The sequence below is a fragment of the Chiloscyllium punctatum genome, chromosome 1 (assembly GCF_047496795.1).
Source record: "Chiloscyllium punctatum isolate Juve2018m chromosome 1, sChiPun1.3, whole genome shotgun sequence".
Lineage (NCBI taxonomy): Eukaryota > Metazoa > Chordata > Chondrichthyes > Orectolobiformes > Hemiscylliidae > Chiloscyllium > Chiloscyllium punctatum.
Genome location: NC_092739.1, coordinates 112,980,021 through 112,994,919, shown reverse-complemented (window position 1 = coordinate 112,994,919; position 14,899 = coordinate 112,980,021). Strand labels below are relative to the sequence as shown.

The 14,899-nt window shown below is 39.0% G+C and overlaps 1 protein-coding gene across 2 annotated transcripts in view; it reads left to right on the top strand.

The window, feature by feature from the left end:
• LOC140478833 (gamma-secretase subunit Aph-1b-like) overlaps positions 1-12,245 on the top strand; it is a 104,709-nt gene extending 92,464 nt beyond the window's left edge. For both annotated transcript variants that reach the window (XM_072572299.1, XM_072572289.1), the window contains one exon: positions 11,666-12,245. In XM_072572299.1, coding sequence (XP_072428400.1) covers positions 11,666-11,682 — 17 coding nt within the window. In that variant the 3' untranslated portion in view covers positions 11,683-12,245. The remainder of the gene's footprint in view (positions 1-11,665) is intronic.
• Positions 12,246-14,899: the final 2,654 nt, after the last annotated feature.

The following is a 14,899-nucleotide window of genomic DNA, read 5'->3' as shown; positions in this document are numbered from 1 at the left end:
AGCAATACAGAATTAACTTGGAAACCAAGTGGTTTTATCGCTTTTTGTCAAAACAAATTTAAAAAATACTGCAGGGTGAATATTGATCGACATTACCAAAATAGTGGCACCTGATTTTCTGAATGTTACATGGATTCCATTATAATTCAATAGTAAGAACACACTTAGATGCAGTATTGGTCACTAAGCTTTATTTGAGAAGATGCTTCCAAAGTAAGATGAATGAGCTCTTACTTTGTGTGCAATTTGCTATCCATCACTGTATGTCATCTAGGCGTATGGAATATCTTTAAATAACTAATGCTGGGTGTAATGATAAATACATTTCTCGAATGACCAAGGTCAAAGTGGATAAACATGAGCCTAAACAAGACAAAGATGAAATAAAGAGGAAGTATAGTGTATACAAATTCTGAGGAAGAGGAAGAATAAGTTCACTGTCGATAATAAATACAAAGACTTTCTAAAGGAATGAACAGAGAGATAGAGATATCTAGGAATAGTGCAGCCGCTACAGTTATTTGCAACGATGAAAGTGTAGACATGTGTAAAAGTGAAAGCATGGTAATTAGAGAAGAAGTGAAAATAAATGACAGATGTGTTTGAAAATGAAGACGAACCCAAAAGTTAATATTCTGAACGATTGCTTCTGTCAGATATTCACAACATCCCATCCCTAAATAGATGTAAGCTAAGCAAAGTCCGTCATTACCTAGCACTAGGAGTAGGCCATTCAGCCCATTGAATCTGCTCCATGATTTAATGCAATCATGGCTGATCAAACACTTCATTGCCTTTTATTCACACTAACCCCATTACCCTTTACTCCGTTGGTAATCAAATATTTATTAAATTTCATTTTAAATATACTCAAAGACTAAGCTATTTCCACCCTCTGGGATAGAAAATTCCAAAGATTACCACTTTCTGTGTGGAAAAAAAATTCTCATCTGGGGCATAAATGCATTCCCCTTACTTTTACATTTTGGCCCCTGGTTCTAGGCTCTCCCAACTTGGGGAAACACCTTACCTGCATCTACCCTGTGTATTCCTAGTTTCCATTGAGGCCACCTCTCATTCTTCAAAATTCCATAGAATACAGGCTCTGTTTGACCAGTTATGTAAATGAGATTGAAATCTTAGATTAAATCTAAGCCTTTAAATCCTGACTCTAAGAATATAATACTCTTATCTTGAAATGTTGAAATGCTTTGGAGGAGACTTAGGTATTGGTACATTGATACCATTCTGAAACTGTCACTGGATACGAGAAAGCTATTGGTTGACTGGAAGTTCAAAAAATGGAGGAAGACAATCACAAAACAACTAAAGACCCATTCGTCTTGCTTCCATTCTAGTTATTAGAAATGATCTTGCAAACTAACATAAGCAGTAGTCATCATGGCTTCAGAAAAGGAAAATTTTACCTGAGCATACTTGCTTTACCTCAAAGTAGTCAAGGGAAACCAGTTGCACGCAGCAGATTGCAAACCTGGTGCACCTCCATTTCCAAAAGGCATTGGATGAAATTCCATGCCAAAGGCTATTAGTAAAGGCCTTAACTATAAGGATTCTTGGTAAACCCTAGAAATAACTAAGAAATGGACTGAACGGTGCAAAACAAGAATTTGCATTCGTGCAGTGCCTTTAGCAGAATAGATCGTAGGAGCACTATGGGGAAAAAAAAATTAACACCAATGTATGTAAGGAAATATTGGGATGGATGACCAAAGACTCTGATATAGGTAGATTTTAAGGATCATTTTGAAGGAAGAGTAAGAAATAGAAAGGGAGGATCATTTAGAGGCAACTCCAGAGCTTGGTGCCTTAGCAGCTGTACCCAATGGAGGACGTATATAGGCAGGGGATTGGGATTAAGTAATGTCTTGATTCTTGGTGTTGGTACCTCTTCCCCTTTTTTCTTTTATGTAAATGGTTTACATTCAAAGGATTCAAGTGATCAGAGGTTTCAATGCAAATTATCTAAATTAGATATGTCAGATAAAAATGTAATTAGGCAGAAAAATGGAAGATTTATTTAGCATTGATGGATGCAAGTAAAGATAAAATGAAGTAGTAAGTACAGAGAAAATTGCCGCACAGGAATAGGCCTCCAAGCCTGCACCAATCCAGATCCTCTACCTAAACCTCTCGCCTATTTTCTAAGGATCTATATTCCTCTGCTCCCTGCCCATTTATGTATCTGTCTAGATTAATCTTAAATGATGCTATCGTGCCTGCCTCTACCACCTCTGCTGGCAACATGTTCCAGGCCTCCTCCACTCTCTGCCTAAAGAACTTTCCATGCATATTTCCCTTCAGTTTTTCCCCTCTCACCTTGAACTTGTGACCCCCTAGTAATTGAGTCCCCCACTCTGGGGGGGGGGAATAAAAGTTTCTTGCTATCCACCCTGTTTATACCGGTCATGAATTTGTAGACCTCCAATCATGTCTCCTTTCAACCTCCGTCTTTCTAATGAAAATAATCCTAATCTACTTAATTTCTCTTCAGAGCCTCTATACAAGGCAACATCCTGGTGAACCTCCTGTGTGCCCTCTCCAAAGCATTCACATCCTTTGGTAATGTGGCGACCAGAACTGTACGGAGTATTCCAAATGTGGCCAAACCAAAGTCCTATACAACTGTAACATGACGTGTCAACTCTTTTAGTCAGTACCCTGTCCGATGAAGGAAAGCATGCCATATGCCTTCTTGACCAATCTTTCGACCTGCGTCGTCACTTTCAGGATACAGTGGACCTGAACACCCAGACCTCTCTGTACATCAGCTTTCTCCAGGGCCTTTCGATTTACTGAATAGTTCGCTCTTGAATTGGATCTTACAAAATGCATCATCTCGAAATTGCCCAGAATGAATTCCATGTGTCATTTCTCATCCCAACTCTCCAATCTATCTATATTCTGCTGCATTGTCTGTCAGTCCCCTTTACTATCTGCTACTCCACTAATTGTAATGTCATCTGCAAACTTGCTAATCAGACCACCTATGCCTTCCTCCAGATTATTTATGTATATCAGAAACAACATTGATCCCTGTGGAACACCACTGGTCACAGTTCTCCTTTTTGAAAAACTCCCTTCCACTTCTGCTCTATGTCTTGCTGCCCAGCCAGTTCTCTATCCATCTAGCTAGTACACCCTGGACCCCATGTGACTTTAATTTCTCCGTAAGCCTACTATGGGTAACCTTAACAAATGCCTTACTGAAGTCCATGTATATGACATCCACAGCCCTTCCTTAATCAATCAATTTTGTCACTTCTTCAAATAATTCTATTAAGATGGTAAGACAAAACCATGTTGTCTATTACTGATGAACCCATTTTCTTTCCAATGTAAATAGATCTTATCCCCCAGTATCTTCTCCAGCAGCTTCCCTACCACTGACGTCAGGCTCACTGGTCTATAATAGCCTGAATTATTCCTGCTATATTCCTTAAACAAGGGGACAACATTGCAATTCTCCAGTCCTCTGCGACCTCACCCGTGTTCAATGATGCTAAAAAAATATCTGTTCAGGCATGAGCTATTTCCTCTCTTGCTTCCCTCAGTAACCTAGGATAGATCCCATCCGGACCTGGGGACTTGTCCACCTGAATGCCTTTTAGAAGACCAAACACTTCCTCCCTCCTTATGCCAACTTGATCTAGAATAATCAAACATCTATCCCTAACCTCATCATCCATCATGTCTTTCTCCTTGATGAATATCGAGGTAGAGTACTCATTAAAAATTTCACCTATTTTCTCTGACTCCACGCATAACTTTTCTCCTTTGTCCTTGAGTGGGCCAACCTTTCTCTCGTTACCCTCTTGCTCCTTATATGAATAAAAGACTTTGTGATTTTTCTTAACCCTGTTTGCTAAAGATACTTCATGACCCCGTTTTGCTCTCTTCATTCCTCGTTTCAGATTGGTCCTATTTTCCGATGTTCTTCCAAAGCTTTGTCTGTTTTCAGTCGCCTAGACCTTATGTATGCTTCCTTTCAGCTAGTCTCTCAATTTCACCTGTCATTCCCTAATTTTGCCATTTCTATCCCTCATTTTCACAGGGACATGTCTGTCCTGCACTCTGATCAACCTCTCTTTAAAAGCCTCCCACATATCAAATTGGATTTATCTTCAAACAGCTGCTCCCAATTCACATTCCCCAGCTCCTGCTGAATTTTGCGATAGTTAGCCTTCCCCTAATTTAGTGCTCTTCCTTTAGGACCACTCTCATCTTTGTCCCTGAGTATTCTAAAACTTACGGAATTGTGATCACTATTCCCAAAGTAATCCCCAACTGAAATGTCACCCACATGGTCGGGCTCATTCCCCAACACCAGGTCCAGTATGGCCCCTTCCTGAGTTGGACTATTTACATACTGCTCTCGAAAACCCTCCTGAATGCTCCTTACAAATTCGGCTCCATCTAGATCACTAACACTAAGTGAATCCCAGTCAATGTTGGGAAAATTAAAATCTCTGATCACCACCAACCTGTTGATCCTACATCTTTCCATTATCTGTTTACATATTTGTACCTCTATCTCATGCTCGCTGTTGGGAGGCCTGCAGTACAGCCCCAACATTGTTACCCTACCCTTCCTATTTCTGAGCTTTGCCCATATTGCCTCACTGCTCAAGTACCTCACAGTTGGGTATGGAATTGTGGATTGTTTACAGCATAGATGGTGGCCATTTGACCCATTGTGTTCATACCCCCTCTCTGTGAGGATAACACTAAGTCCCAATCCCTGTCTACTGATTCTCATCCTTTACGTCAAAAGGAACTGTTTCTCACTGTTTATTCTGTCAAAATATTTTGTGATTTTTAGTGTTCCTTTCAAATCTCCCTTCAATCTCCTCCAAGGAAAACAATCACCGTTCCCTCAATCTATCCCCATAGCTGAAGTCCCCGATATTTAATAACTTCACTGTCTTGCATATTTTTTTCAAAATGAAAATATCTCCAACAACTTATTAGGTCAATATATATTATTGAATCAGTTCTGAACTTGTTAAAGGTTTTAATCTTAAACTAATATCAATTGGTACATTGCAATGGGCTTCAGGGAAAAGACAAATAAAGGAATTCAATTTTAGTGTGAACAAACATTCAAAGGAAAAGTGACATTGTATACAGACAGACTAGGCAGAGAACCTTTATCTTGGTGGTCAGAGTGTGAGAAAGCAATTATATCACAATTTTGTTAGGACTAAGGCTTGTCTATAAATTTGGTAGGTGTGAAAAATGAATTGGTCAGTTTATAGAATCATAGAATACAGAAGATGCTCTTTAGCCCATTGAGTATGTACTGACAAAACTACTCTAAATCTACACTAGAGCCACTTACTAGCACCTGGCTCATAACCTTGAACGTTATAACATTTCAAGTGCTTGTCAAAGTACATTTTAAAGGTTGAGATTTTCCATCTCAACTACCCTCCCAGGCAGTGCATTCCAGACTCTCACCACCCTCTGTTTTCCTCAAAAACTGTTTTCCTCAAATCTCCTGTAAACCTCCTTCCTTTCACCTTAAGATCATGCCCCTTTATTATTGACTCTAATAGTATCAGTATCGAAAGGATCTGGAAAAAAATAGCAAGGAGTAGCAATATCAGAAAAGGTAGCAATATGTTGTTTGTAGAGTACTTATGTATATAAAAAAGGATAGGTTGGCAAAAGGGATTGTTAATGTAGTTGGGTTACAGTACTGATGCTTGATAACACCATAAGGTGTAGGAATAGAAGTAGGCTGTTTGGCCCTTCAAGTCTGCCCTGCCTGGCTGATCTGATAATCCTCAACTCTTCTACCTTCTCCAATAAGCTTGATTATCTTAATGCTTAGAAATTTGTCTGTCTCAGCCTCTGATATACTAAACATACCAGCCTCAATAGCCCACTGTGATAAAGAATTCATGACTCCCTAGCTGAGAGAAAAAGAAATACTCATCACTGTCTTAACTCCATATTTTGATTTATACCCTCTGATCCTTGATACTCTAACAAGGGAAACAATTTTGCCTTAATCCTGTCAAGCCACCTAAGAACCTCATAACTCCAGTGACTATAAGTCTAACCTACTCAGCTTTTCCGAGAAATTCCTCCATGCCTGGGATCAATCTAGTGAACATTTTTTGGACTGCCTGCATTGACAGTATATCTTTGCTCAGATAAAGGGACCAAAACTGTTTACAGTATACCTGATGTAGTCCTTGTATAGCTTTACAAGATATACCTATTTTATACTCCATTCCCTTTTAAATAAAAGTCAATGTTCTACATGCCTTCTGAATTACCTACTGAACTTCTATACTAGGTTTTGATGTTTCATGTACAAGGATCTCCAAAGCCCTCCATGCTGCAGCAGTATTCAGCTCTTCTACTCCTCCTGCCAAAGTGCATAATCTCACATTTTTCACATTGCATTTCACTTCCTAAGTTTTTGCCCACTGACTTCACCAGTCTGTATGCCTCTGTAGATTCTTTGTCTTCTGGCCTTCCCAACTATTTTTGTATCATCCACAAACTTGGTGATGTGCGTGATCAAAATAATTAATACGTGTTGTAAATAATTGTGCCCCCAGCACTGATCCCTGAGGCACTTCACTAGTTACAGGTTGCTATCCTGAAAATACCACCTTTTATACCAACTTTGTGTTTTGTTATTTAGACAATCCTCTAACTGTTATTTACAGAATCTCAAAATTGTTACAGTACAGAAGGAGGACATTCAGCCCATCTTACCTGTACCAGTTCTATTGCCTTATTTCTAATTTCCTGCCTTTTTCCCATGGTGCATACCATTTCTTTCCAAATAATCACCCAATGCCCTTTCTCTTCTTTTTAAGAGCACGAACAATGGATAATTTGTTGTGTTTACAGACTATGTCCCCAGACTATCAACAAATTTCCTTTTTGTTTTTAAAACTTCCTTCTCATAATTAGACAGCAAAGATAGACAATAGACAATAGGTGCAGGAGTAGGCCATTCAGCCCTTCGAGCCTGCACCGCCATTCAATATGATCATGGCTGATCATTCCCAATCAGTATCCTGTTCCAGCCTTATCTCCATAACCCTTGACTCCACTATCTTTAAGAGCTCTATCCAATTCTTTCTTAAATATATAACTGTGTACTGTATCCAGCAATGTACTAAACCACTACCCTCAAAATGATGGGCTCTTACTAAATAACTTTATGTACAGTACTTTATTGAACATCTTGGAAATTTGAAAGATTATACCGACTTGTCCATTATCTGTCCTGCTTATTACCACCTCAAACAACTGGAATAAATTTGACTGTCATGGTTTCCCCATTCTGTTGTCATGCTGACTCTGCTTGATTTTGTTACATATTTATAAATATTCTGCTATTACATCCTTTGTAATGGATAAAGGCCAAAGGCAGGCAAGTGGGACTAGTTTAGTTAGGGAAACTTAGTCGGCATGGATGAGTTGGATCGAAGGGTCTGTTTCTGTGCTGTATGACTGTATGATTATATGATTCATGTTATGAACTCGGCCAGAGCAATCAAACATTCTTAAGCAGGCAGCCCAGACTGTAACTTTGCAATTTGTTTCAGTAGGTATGCAGTGAAAATTACCCAGACCCAGTTAGCTAGTTTGACTACCAGGTTTTAAAACAAGACAAAAATTTGTTCACAAAATCATGGAATGAAACACAAGCAACAGAATATAGAATGCCCACAGAACCCAGTCTAGCCAAACTATAATTAATTATGCTATTCAGAAAATACATAACAGTCCCAATAAATAAACCCTTAAACATAGAGTAAAACTGAAACAGAAGCTTACAGGTCAAAGTTAGAAGGGCAGAAGGAGAGAGAGTCTAGCATCCTGTTTCCACACAGCCCACTGCTGAACTGACTCAGCCAAGACGTTAACTTCCAGGACTGACCATTCCCTTTCATTATACAGGTCACTTCTAAAACATAAACTCTAGCCGAAAGTCTCATCTGTTTACATATAAACAAAAAGGCCTCCCAATACGCTTTCATCTCTGTACCAAACCCAGCCAATTTGGAGTCTGTGTGTTTTATGACTCCTCTGAAAGAAAATCAAGGACACGGTATCCTTGAGAAAAGGAATAGCTATTAGAAAAAAGGACCAGCTTTGTGAAACTCTACACGTATGTTTTCTCTTTCAATTTGGTGTATTCCTTTACTTGGTTAACCCTGGATGGTTTATCCTCTTCCTGGGTCTTTCTTCCTCTCAGTTATATCTTTGCTGTCTAATTATGAGAAGGAAGTTTTAAAAACAAAAAGGAAATTTGTTGATAGTCTGGGGACATAGTCTATAAACACAACAAATTATCCATTCATTGATAGATAATGGATGAGTAAATGTTGGATGGCAGTTGAATTCTTAAAATCCATGCAGGGCATCTTCCTTAAGTAATATATTTGTAGTTCTGCAAGTCATGAATGGGAATAGGTCTAAATGTAAGAAATGAAATGCATTAATTAATGAGTTACATGTTGATGAGTATTCTTAAGTGTTGATTATGTGATGAGAGTTATGGTATAAATAGAAAGTGAAAGTTGTGATAACTGAGCACTAGATTTAAATAGGGCAGGTTTTAGAAAGATGAATAGTGAGATAAATGAGGTGAGTTGTCACATTATGGATCACAGTCCTTTTAAAAATCTGAGCTTGCATTGATACAGAGTAATGATATATAATTAACTATACAATTAGTAATATTCAAGAAGGTCCAGTATTTATGATTGAAATGGATAGATTGCAAACTGGAAAACAGGGCGAAATAGAGACTATAGGAGTGAACCTCAAAAATCAAAGTATTGTGCATCTGTGTCAGTAAAAAGAATTCTTAAATGTGAAATAGGTTCCTTGAGAAGAAAGGATAAATAAAACTTGACAGGTTGCTTAACAAGTATTTCTGAAGTACTTCAAAGATGTTATGGAGGAGGTAAATCCTGAATTGGCTAAGAACAAGATGAGATGTTTTATAATGCATAAAAAGGAAAAAAAAAAAGTTGAGGTAAGAAAATGTACTAACATCTGATGGAACTCATAAAATGATACAAATAAAATACGGGATGTTAAATTTCGATCATATTGATCAGAGTGGATATGTACCAAAGGATTGGAGAGTGAGAAATGTAATCCCCATTTTCAAGAGGAATGAAACTAAGCTCGATAATGAGAGTCAGAAGCCTGAAACCTTTAAACATGGAGCTGCTAAATACCTGACAAAGCAATTTAAAGCAGCCAACATGAAATTTAAGAATGAAGATAGCCCCTGAACAAATTGTTGAAGTGGTAGGAATACTGGATGAGCTGCAATTGATGTAGTGTACAAAGACTTTAGAAAGGCTTGACCAAGCTACCACTTCGGACACTATTAACGATTACATATGGACTAAGGCTGGAAATTTGTATTAAAGATTGGTTGGAAGGGATAAGATGGCAAATTGGAGTTAGGGCAGCCTCTTAGTGTTTCAGGAATTTATGTAATTTGTTATTGAAATGCGGATATCCCTGGAAAACCTAGTATTTATTGTAAATTCTGTTTGCCCTTGAGAAGATGGTGGTAAGCCACCTTCCTGATACTTCATTTGCTTGCCAGAGCACTTCAGAAGACAGCTCTGAGTCAGCCACATTCAGGCCAGAGAGCTTAAAAGTGGAAGCAAATTACTGCAGGAAATCTGAAATAAGAGCAAGAAAAGTTGGAGCTACTCAGTAGGTCAGGCAGTATGTGTAGAGAAGAACCAAGTTAAGATTTTAGATCAATGACTTTTCATCAAAAGTTTAAGGATGGTAGCTTTGTTTAGGTCTGGGAGACTTTAGATGTGAAGGCATTAAAGACACTGCAGAAAAGATTAAGTGGTTCCAGGGATAAGGGCCTTTAATAATGTAGATATATTTAAGAAATTAGGAGAGTATTTATTGGAGAAGTGTAAGCGAAGTTCTGATAGAGGTATTCAAATCATGATGGATCTGGACAGAGAAGTTAAGAGAAAACCAGTTCCAACTTGGGGAAGATTCAAGAAAAAGTGGGCATGCATTTTAGGTTAATTGGCAAAAGAAGCAACATGAAATAAACCGTTTACACAAGTGATTAAGATCTTCAGTGCACTGCCTGACCTGTGGAAGGGGCATGTTTACTCGAAGCATTTGAGGAAATTGAATCATTATCTGAAGGGGATGAATGTACATGGTTATTGTGAGAAGGCAGGGTGCTGCAAGATGCTTTTCTCATCTGGAAAGCTGAGAGGCAGCAGGCTGAATGGTCTGTTCCTGTACTGTAACAATTGTGATTTTCTTCCCTAAAGGACATTAATGAATGAGATGGGTTTATCTGATAATTTGCAGTTTCCTGCTCGCCATTAATGATGCTAGCTTTTTTAATTATTCCAGATTTATTTAACAATCTGGTTTCAAATTCCCCAATTTGATTTGAACTCTCATCTCCAGATATTTAGTCTAGACATCTAGATTACTAGTCCAATAACACAACTACCATGCTACTATATTCATTGTGGTGTATGTTACATGGGCACTGGTGTTCTACTCACTTTGTTTCTAGAACATCTTTTATTCATTGTGTACATCTGTGATTTGGATATGGAACTGGTTTGGATGGTAGACAATATTAAGATAGGAGGCGTAGTGGATTATTATGTGGCTGGAAAGCAAGTTGTAAGCAGAGTGATGAGATGGGTGGATAAAATTCAGCACCAATAAGTGTGATGGGGAAACCTGGCTAATATGGAAGAACAGTGTTGTTCCCCCCCTGTCTCTGATCCATCCAAATGAAAATGATAATTGAAGTATATGAAGAAATCAACCAACAGAACTTTAACATTACAGTAACAATTAAATACATTATATCACAATAGGCAGTGCTTAGATAAAACTGATTCATTTATTGTATGGAGTCTTTCTGCATTATGGTTAGTTTTTCTGAGGGCCCCATTTTCACCAGACTCTCTTGACTCTTACCATATCATCCAAGGACAAGGTATCATATGTTGTTGATCAACAATGTTTTGTTAATGTAGTTTGCTCCAGCTGACAAGCTTGATTGCTCATGCCTGAGCAGAAAGTGAGAAAGGCCTGTTTTTCACCTTTGAATGGAAGCTAGTGAAGAGTTTAGATGAAAATCCAGAAGCTATACTCTTAGTATCAAAGAAAAGGGAGAGTAAAATCTTTTTATAACACCTTACAAGTTCTGAGGGCAAGGCAAATTATGTGGTCAGTACATTAATTTGAAAGGTGGCCACTTTGGTTTGTAGGCAGAAGCTGTTACAAGTTTGCAGACGTCAAGGTGTGCAATAAAATCTACTGATTTAAATGATCTGGTGATATATCTTAGTGATGTCGACTAAGGACACAGGAAAACAACGCCTGTTCTCCAAATACTTTCATCTCATTTACATCCACCTACAAACAGGCACTTGATTTTTACAAAATGAAATTGCATCTGAAAAATGACACTTTGAAGAATGTAGACATCCTTTTGTATAATGATATTCAATGAAATACACTATGTTCACATGGAGGTAGAGCCAACAACCTCCTAACTCTGAAGGTGATGCTGCCGCTGAAGCGAGCTAACATTTTTGTTGCTAGGAATATGATAACATTCTTTTTCTCTCCTTTGCTTCAGGTAAGGAAAACAAATAGTATTGCGACACAGGCTGGCTCCTGATAAAAACACATACCACTGTTCCAGGATGAGATCTTGCCAGAAACTGCACAGTGCTGGAATACTAACAGCAGCCTTGAAAACAGTTGAAGCAATACCATTGCAAATTTTTATTTACAGGGAACAATTCTAAACAGAAGACAGGAATCCATTGTTCTTCTATTCACACTTGTGGGACTGCCCGTATGCTTCTGTGTGGGTAGTTGGAAGAAAACATTTTTTACTGAACAGAAAAGTTTGCAATTACAAAGCATTGCACCGTGATTGGGGATGGGAAATTTTAGGTTTTGTGGTAACTGATGGGCTTTTGCTTTTTATAAATTAGAAATGTAATTCTTATACAACCTGGAAATGGTACTCTCTGAAAATTGTTTATGCAGTGCTCCGTATCCCAGGGTAAATGTATAAGGTGTATTGTGGATCTGGAACAATTCATACACCAGGGTTTTATTACAATTTCCTTTGAAGTCATTTATTTTGACATTATCATGAGTCATGTTTATCAATGCATTAAATAATAAAGTCTGATAATGAAATACTACTTTTGAGTGGACCTTTGCTGGATTATTATTGGTGTTTATTTGCTACCTGAAGCTGTTGGAAAGCTTACAGACATCTGGCTGTGTGGGGGAGGGCAAACATTGAGCTTTGTTCTTGGCCCAATGCTCCTGGAGCCTAAATCGATTTTGAGATTGGTCTAAATGCCAACATTATTATCAAACTTTAGATACCATGCTACATTCCTGGGACTGGAGTTTGCTCGGCAGCATCACTGGAATTGGGTCTGTGCCCAGTAGATGAGGATGCCACAGCTGCCCTGCCATCCAGGTGAGTGCCCAAGCCAGTCAGACAGGTCTCAGTGTGTTGCCAGCGTGAAGAGGCCTTTAATTTTGTGACTGTGTTGGCCTGTGGATGCTGTCCTTGATCTTCTACACTGCTGATGTAGATGTAATTGTGAGGAAATGATGGCTGCTTACCAATACCCTTTCCTCAGTACATTACAGCACCCCCCCCGCCAACCTCTCAAAACCATGTCCTAGCCCTTCTGTAAAATCCAGACCATGATATTTGGGTAGAAGTATCTCTGCCCATTGAAAATAGCTTGTTTGGATAAATCCTACTATACAGAACCTTTTCCAGTTCTGTTATTTTATAGAGATTGTCACTGGCTTTTTCAGGCACTTTTCATTGTTCCGCTGTCTCAATTGTCATTTTAATGTCTGTTATTTCACTGATTATCTTTTCATACAGCTTCTCTATTTAGCATTTGATTGACTGCTTATCTCATCATTCAACATGATGTAGGATATGTACATAAAATAGCACTACCTGCCTTTTCCCATTACGGAGGATAACTGACCTGTATATTTGCAGCATTTGCATTTCTTTTTCCTTTTCCTGGAAGATGATGAATAGTAATTGTCAAAATGAATGACAGAACAGTTTGTAGCAAACTTGATATAGCTCAGTGTTCAGGATGTTAAGTACAAAATTGAATGAATCTAATTCAGGTCGGTAATGTACATGACCACAGTATCCAAAAACAAGAAATAGAATCATACAGCATGGAAACAGACCCTTTGGTCCAACTTGGCAATGCTGACCAAGTTTCCCAAAATAAACTAGTCTTACCTACCTGCATTTGGCCAGTATCACTTTAAACCTTTCTTATTCATTTTCTTATCCATATATATTTTAAATATTGTAACTACCTGCATCTGTCACTTTCTCTGGTAGTTCATTCCACGTATGAACCATCCTCTGTATGAAAGTGTTACCCCTTTGATCCCTTTTAAATCTTTCTCCTCTTACATTAAAAGCATGCCCCCTAATTTTGAACTCACCATCCCACCCAAGGGAAAGATCTTTGCTACTTACCTTATCTGTGCCCCACAACATTTTACTAGTCTCAGTAAGGTCTCCCTTCAACCTTCCATGCTCCAGTGGAAAGAAATCCCAGTCTATATGGACTTCAGTAAGGCATTCCACAAGGTTCCCCATGGGAGACTGATTAGCAAGGTTAGATCTCATGGAATACAGGGAGAACTAGCCATTTGGATACAGAACTGGCTCAAAGGTAGAAAACAGGATGATGGTGGAGGGTTGATTTTCAGTCTGGAGGCCTGTGACCAGTGGAGTGCCACAAGGATCGGTGCTGGGTCCTCTACTTTTTGTCATTTACATAAATGTTTTGGATGTGAGCATAAGAGGTACAGTTAGTAAGTTTGCAGATGATACCAAAATTGGAGGTGTAGTGGACAGCAAAGAAGTTTACGTCCGGTTACAATAGGATCTGGACCAGATGGGCCAATGGGCTGAGAAGTGGTAGATGGAGTTTAATTCAGATAAATGCGAGGTGCTGCATTTTGGGAAAACAAATCTTAGCAGGACTTATACACTTATTAGAAAGGTCCTAGGGAGTGTTGCTGAACAAAGAGACCTTGGAGTGCAGGTTCATAGCTCCTTGAGTCGCAGGTAGATAGGATAGTGAAGAAGGCGTTTGGTATGCTTTCCTTTATTGTTCAGAGTATTGAGTATAGGAGTTGGGAGGTCATGTTGCAGCTGTATAGGACATTGGTTAGGCCACTGTTGGAATATTGCATGCAAATCTGGTCTCCTTCCTATCGGAAGGATGTTGTGAAACTTGAAAGAGTTCGGAAAAGATTTACAAGGATGTTGTCAGGGTTAGAGGATTTGAGCTATAGGGAGAGGCTGAACAGGCTGGGGCTGTTTTCTCTGGAGCGTCGGAGGCTGAGGGGTGACCTTATAGAGGTTTACAAAATTATGAGGGGCACGGATAGGATAAATAGGCAAAGTCTTTTCCCTGGGGTCGGGGAGTCCAGAACTAGAGGGCATAGGTTTAGGATGAGAGGGGAAAGATATAAAAGAGACCTAAGGGGCAACTTTTTCACAGAGAGGGTGGTACGTGTATGGAATGAGCTGCCAGAGGACGTCGTGGAGGCTGATACAATTGCAACATTTAAGAGGCATTTGGATGGGTATATGAATAGGAAGGGTTTGGAGGGATATGGGCTGGGTGCTGGCAGGTGGGACTAGATTGGGTTGGGATATCTGGTCGGCATGGACAGGTTGGACTGAAGGGTCTGCTTCCATCCTGTACATCTCTATGACTCTACCCAGTCTCTGTTTATAACTCAAACTCTCCAGTCCTGGCAACATCTTGGTGTATCTTTT